A 6,429-nucleotide genomic window follows, 5' to 3' on the forward strand; every position below is an offset into this window, starting at 1 on the left:
TATAAAGTTTTTATTTTCTTCATTGAAAAAAAAAGTATATATATTATTAGCCGTATATTTTTCTTTCTTTCTATTTTCTTTTTTTTTTTAATCCAAACATGTTATTAATTCGATTCTTATAGGACCGTAATGCGGTATGCTGAAGAAAATCATTAATTTATGATATAAAACTTTAAAGTAGAAATAATATTTTCACAACTCATGTTAGTCAAAGTTTCAAAGACCACTATCAACTGAATATGAAAAGCTGTGAACTTGGTGTTTTCTTCTCTATTTATTTATTTTTTCCTTTGATTTTTAATTCGCTGCTGATAGTTTTCCTAGACCCTAGTCTTTCTCTTACAGTGGAAACATAACTTTACACTAGCAAGTTGACACATCAAAGTAGATTTTCTTACACCTGTAGAAAAAAAAAATGAAAGTTATGTTATACTTTGAGAAATGATGTTTTGTTTATTTAAAATTAAATTTTCATCTGTTTTATTTCAGTTAGTGCGTTGCTTACATAATTTGCTGGCACACAGAAGAATAATGCTAGCGTGTATATAAAATTTCTTGGGGATTCATTTCATTTGGGTCTGTCATGGACTAATACTACAATATTGGTGCTTGCAGATTCTACCAAACTAGCTACCCTGTAATTTTGATTTCTGTTCTGAACTGTATTTGGATTGCCCAGGTTCGATTCCCGTTTCAACAATTCAGTTTACCTAACTTGAAAGTTGTCGTTTATTATGTGTTTCTTGTGATTCAATTTTAGGATTGAACTGCTGAAAGTATTACTCAATTAGTCCTCTTTTCTCTGTTTTGCATTTTATTTTTGCGGTAGAGAAGAATAATCAAGCTTCTGATCGAGTTAATGGAGTCATGTTAATGGAATGGTTAGATTAACTTCTTTATAAATTAAAATCAACTTGTGGGTAACTTATCAATTTGTTACTGTTCCTCATTTGAAGTTTCATTCAATTTTATGCAACAAACCCAGCTTCCTGTTATGTAGGGGATGAAGTCTAAATTCCACCATATTTTTTATCTTGTCTACATTGCATTAAATCTTCAATTTGAGATATGAATTTTCTTTTTGCATGATGTATAGTATATGAACTGTTCGTCGACTCAACTAGTCCTCGCGAAAAGGATGGGTATATATGATCCATTCCATCAAGTGAACATGTGGGGGGACAGCTTCAAAATTGATGGAAGCTTGAATTCAATTGCTACACCAATGTTCATGATGAAGCCAAGCATGCAGAACAAGGTAAAAGACATAGTAATTTCTCTTCTGTTACCAAGCTAGCATATTTTTGTCTACAACACTGACTTCCCTGTGTTCAGCCTGAATGTACTCCTTATGAATCAAGGGAACCTTCTGGAGATGATCAAGAGAGTAATGAGAAAACTGATAGTAAGGTAATGGATTTAATCACTGTATATTTCTTTTCTGCTTATTCCATGCTCATGTTTTACCGGCTTCAATTTAATCATTTTAATGTTCACAAGAAACCAAAATTAATGCTTTGGAGATCTTGATATCAAACATGAATGTTTTTACTGAAGTTTTTAAGGATTATTTATGTGTAGGTTCTAAGACGTCAAGCTCAAAATCGTGAGGCTGCACGAAAATGTCGGCTGCGGAAGAAGGTGATAGAAACTGAATTTATGGGGAAGTTAGCTAGTGTTGATAATCTGATTCTTGCTTATGTAATTAATAGGCTTATGTTCAACAATTAGAAACAAGCCGTGTGAAGCTCATGCAATTGGAATTGGAGATTGAGAAAGCAAAAAAGCAGGTGATCTTAACTGAAAAATCGTAGTTCTTGTTTATGATTATAATGTATGTGTTAAAGAACTTATTATGATGTCCACCTGCAGGGTATGTACATACGGAGTGCACCAGATGTTAGTTATATGGGATCATCCGGAACAATTAACCCAGGTTGGAGATTCTCAGTTTCAGTTTTAACTTTCAAGTTTCCACAAAATGTTATTTTTTTAGTTATTTTGTGTACTACTTTCTTCTTGTGTTTTTAGAAGAATTTGCAGTTTGATTTATGGTTTATGTTTTAGCCTCTATTAGATGAAATCCATGCCTCTGTTGTTACCTATAATGATACTTTTGTCAGGTATTTATGTGACTATTCTTAGTATTCCTCTTCGGTTCATTTTGTTGCCTGCATCAAATACAGATTTGCTTCAAGTCAAAAAACAATTTTACCAATAATTTTGACAGAATGTCATCAGGCAATCAATGAACAATTATATCTATTCTAATTCAAGTCATGGTTATTTGAGTAAAGTCTTCAACCCCCAATTGAAGTTAACTGTTATAAAATCAATTCTCATGTTTTTATTCTGTATCACATGTTGTAATATTGTGTTGCATTCTATCAAAATTCTTCTCAGTGATCCAAGTATATGAGAAAATTAAGTATTTCATATTGAACTGCAAGTAGCTTTCGTAATGTGACTATTCTAATGTTTATGACACTTTGTCTTGTAGAATTCTCAGATGTCATTTAATTTGTGATTCCATTACTACTTTTTCTAACTGTGTGACGCATTAAGTTTCTAAAGCATTGTTTGTAAAGCAGGGATAGCCTTGTTTGAACTTGAATATGGACAATGGATTGAAGAGCTCGATAGACAGAATGAAGAACTGAGAAATGCATTACACACTCGTGACTCTGATATGCAGCTTCATCTACTTGTTGAGAGTTGCTTGAGCCACTACTCAAATCTTTTCAGGATGAAAGCAGAGGCAGCAAAAGCAGATGTCTTTTATATGATCTCTGGCACATGGAAAGCATCAGTGGAACGCCTTTATCTTTGGATTGGAGGATCCCGTCCATCACAGCTTCTAAATGTACATCCACATGTCAATCTAACAACTTTTAAATTATTTTCTGTTCATTGATTGTGCATTATAGTATATGAATCCAAATGGAAATCTGAAACCATATTGAGTAAAAATGAGAAAGTTGAAGAATATATAAGAAAAAAGACTTACAAATCATTGTAGTTGAAGGTGGTATTGGAATCTCTTATCTCGATTTACTCATGAGTCATTGGTGTCGAATGTCAAATTTATGTATTAAACTCTTTCCTCAAGATCTTGAAATAACAGAAACTTGTTTAGATTTCAGTCATGCTAGGATTGCTTTGAAGCCAAACAAGAATGTCAGATTCTATGCACAACTACAGTTATCCAATACTTCAGATATGATACATGTAGTTCCTAAAACAAAACATCTTTTCTATTCTGTGTTCTGGACTGTAAATACATAAACATCTTTTCTTCCGGATGTTACTATTTGTGAGTTTTCATAATACACTTTTTGCATCTTGTTAATTACTTGACCTTTTTCTTTCAGATAATTGTACCACAGCTTGAGCCTTTGACTGATCAACAAATTGTGAGTATTAACAAGCTCCGGCTTTCATCTCAGCAAGCTGAAGATGCCCTTTCACTTGGATTGGACAAACTCCAGCAGAGTCTAGTCCACAACATTCCATCAGATCCCGTAGCTATAGGACACTACGGCTTTGAGATGGCTGCTGCAATGGACAAGGGTGAAGCACTAGAAGGTTTTGTAAACCAGGTAATGTATGCAGCATCAAATTTTTTAACATGTTTTTAGTTTGTTATCACAGAGTCATATGATGAGAAACTTCAGACATTATATGTAGTATACATAAAAGCCTTTCTGAAATGGCAAACTTGGTCTTAAGAAACAGTCCCCAACCACATTTTGGACATTAAATTGAATTATGAGGACAGTTATGACCGCAACCACTGTTTAAAGTCATGATTGGGAAATGATTAAATGGAAGATATTTATTTAGTGAAGAAGTAGAAGTCTTGTGTTTCTGTATTTTTTTTTACTGCTAAAGCATGCAAAACTGTTACTGTTTTGAGTTGAAAGCTTGTTGAATTTATTAGCTTGTTCCTCAGGCAGACCACCTTAGGCAGCAAACTCTGCTCTACATGTCAAGGATTCTGACACCTGGGCAAACTGCTCAAGGCTTGGTGGCTATGGGGGAATACTTCCATCGTCTTCGAACTCTTAGTTCTTTATGGAGTGCTCATTCATGTGATCCTTCCTTTCCCACTCACCTCTCAAACTGAGACCTTTTTCTTTGAAGCTCAACTCTTATGTCAGGTGCTCACATCATTGTCTTGTTTAATATGTTATGTATATGCTAGTGCTAGTTACTAATTTTGCCTTTACCCATCATGGGTGAACCAAAGTTTATATCATCTAGACAACAACTGAACCACTTTGTACATAAAATATTGTATCAGTTTCCTCTTGGAATGAAAAAGGATTTAGCTTCACATAAATACTTATAAAAATAATTAAGTAGCTATAGTATATTAAACTTCTTTCATAAATTAAAATAATTATACAATCTAAATTTGAAAAACAAATAAAAAACTTAAATCTCTTATAAATTTGGATATTTTCAATGGGATCCTATTAAATATTTTTATATTTATTGAGTAATTAAATTTTTTATATTTTTCAATTGAGTCTTCGTTGTTTAACTTTTTTTAGCCGAAAGTGGTTGTTAATTTTTTTTATTATTATTTTACTCTTTTGTCTCTTATTAGAAATTAAAATTGAGAGATTTTTGTTGTGTTTAAAATAAAACAACAAATAACTTTTACATTAATCGCAACAAAATCTCACATATTTCTTCATAGGTAAATAAGTAAGACGAACAAGACATGATATAGTCTCATCGTCCACTACCAAAAACATTAAATGATACATATTAAACTGAAAGCTATAAAAGTAATTTAATAATATCAAAAACATTAAATGATACAGACTCAATTAAAACTTATAAAAATAATTTAATACAAAACATATAGAAAAAATTTAATAAAAATTTAATTCAAGTCCTTTACTTCATTGTATCATTTGATTTTCTTTTTCTATATATTTTGTTAAAAAGTTTATCTAAATGGGACATTAATTTTACGTTAGTTAAAAAAAACCTTAATCGACGAAATATATTTGACGATGTTATATCCATAATTCTAACATTTGTCCTAATTTTTTTTGTTCAGATGTTTCTCTTCATTTGTTTTTTTTTTAATTTGATAATATTCTCAAAATCATAATTTTCAACATTAGTCTAATCGTAGTTGAATTATTACAAAGCTGATAATAATTAAATATATTTTCTAATATTATATTACATTAAATCATGTGTCGCAAATAAAATCACAATATTCAAAAAAAAAAAAAATAACATAGTGTTATCATGGACTCATAGCCGGCCGAACGGTAAAGGTGCAGGAGAGCCTCTATATTACTTTAGGCTCATGTATTACCGATCGATTAGGGCGACATACGACCCTAAGGAATTAAATGGTTAACATGCAGAAAAAAGCCTCTCAGTCGTTAGGCCCCGACAAACGTTGAGCAGAGTTAAGGCACAATAAATGTGACAACGGCTACCGTTAAACAGTTAAGATTTTCATTAATGACCATTAAGAGGTAAATTAATTGGTCAGATTCCTTTAAACTCTATAAATAAGGGTTTAGGTTTGAGGTAAGCTCAGGTTCAACTCACTCTTTACAAGCTTCAAACATTCAATTTAGAGCAAAAGCTCTTCAAACACACGCCTAAATTGGGCGTCAGAGAAACTTTTGAAGGTACCTCCCCCCTTTTCCACGAAGTCGACCGAGTGGTCAAGACTGAACTCCACCGAACGACCAATACGGATGGCAATCGAGCGATCCAAATTGGGAGCATACAAGCAGAGCACACTACTCAAACATCGAAGTTACATAAAAAAAGGTTAGTGTCTCGGTCTCACAAAATCCCTACCGAAGCATTTTAGCCCCACCGTGGGCCCGAGAGCAAGCAGAAGAAGCCCAAATGGTGACCACAAGGAGCATGGATGAACAACAGAATACCTGACATTTGATAGCGCAGATGCAAGCACAGATACAAACACAGGCAAGAACCATACAAGCGCAAACGCTAGCACAACAAGAGATGCAGCGGAAACACGAAGAGGAGATTGCGACACTGAGGGCAGAATGAGGCCGCACCGAATGGTCAGCTTAGTACTCATTCTCCAATGCCGAACGGGGTATCAACCATCGAAATGAAAACAATGGAAGTCATAATCGGCAACCATCTTAGCACACCAACCTGAACTGTCGGGGAAGGAGAGAATCATCCCCCTACAAACCGTTCGACCCTCTAGATTACTCCCTTTTACGGCGGCCATCATGCAAACTCCAATGCCAGAGAATAATCCTCCTGTATTAGATAAGTATGATGGCTCGACAGATCCTGACAATCATCTCAAGATCTTCACCAATGCAATGGCGTTCTACACGGACAACAATCCGATTGTATGCAGAGCCTTCTCCTTATCACTCAAGGATGAGGCATTAGAGTGGTATA

General features: G+C 33.8%; 1 protein-coding gene across 2 annotated transcripts; it reads left to right on the forward strand.

Moving 5' to 3' along the window:
* Positions 1–200: 200 nt before the first annotated feature.
* LOC124845071 (transcription factor TGA7-like) lies at positions 201–4,336 on the forward strand. Of its 2 annotated transcripts, none has more exons than XM_088102912.1 (10): positions 201–679; positions 835–881; positions 1,097–1,258; positions 1,336–1,410; positions 1,582–1,641; positions 1,713–1,790; positions 1,873–1,936; positions 2,589–2,863; positions 3,372–3,599; positions 3,953–4,336. In XM_088102912.1, the coding sequence occupies exons 2-10, from the start codon at positions 879–881 to the stop codon at positions 4,124–4,126; spliced, it is 1,119 nt and encodes a 372-aa protein (XP_087959038.1). In that variant the 5' UTR covers positions 201–679; positions 835–878; the 3' UTR covers positions 4,127–4,336. The 2 variants fall into 2 exon arrangements, with proteins under 2 accessions (XP_087959038.1, XP_087959040.1); XM_088102914.1 differs by having other exon boundaries at positions 203–679; positions 2,592–2,863.
* The last annotated feature ends 2,093 nt before the right edge of the window (positions 4,337–6,429 follow it).

The sequence above is a fragment of the Vigna umbellata genome, chromosome 1 (genome assembly GCF_029865625.1).
Source record: "Vigna umbellata cultivar VRB3 chromosome 1, Vumbellata_1.0, whole genome shotgun sequence".
NCBI lineage: Eukaryota > Viridiplantae > Streptophyta > Magnoliopsida > Fabales > Fabaceae > Vigna > Vigna umbellata.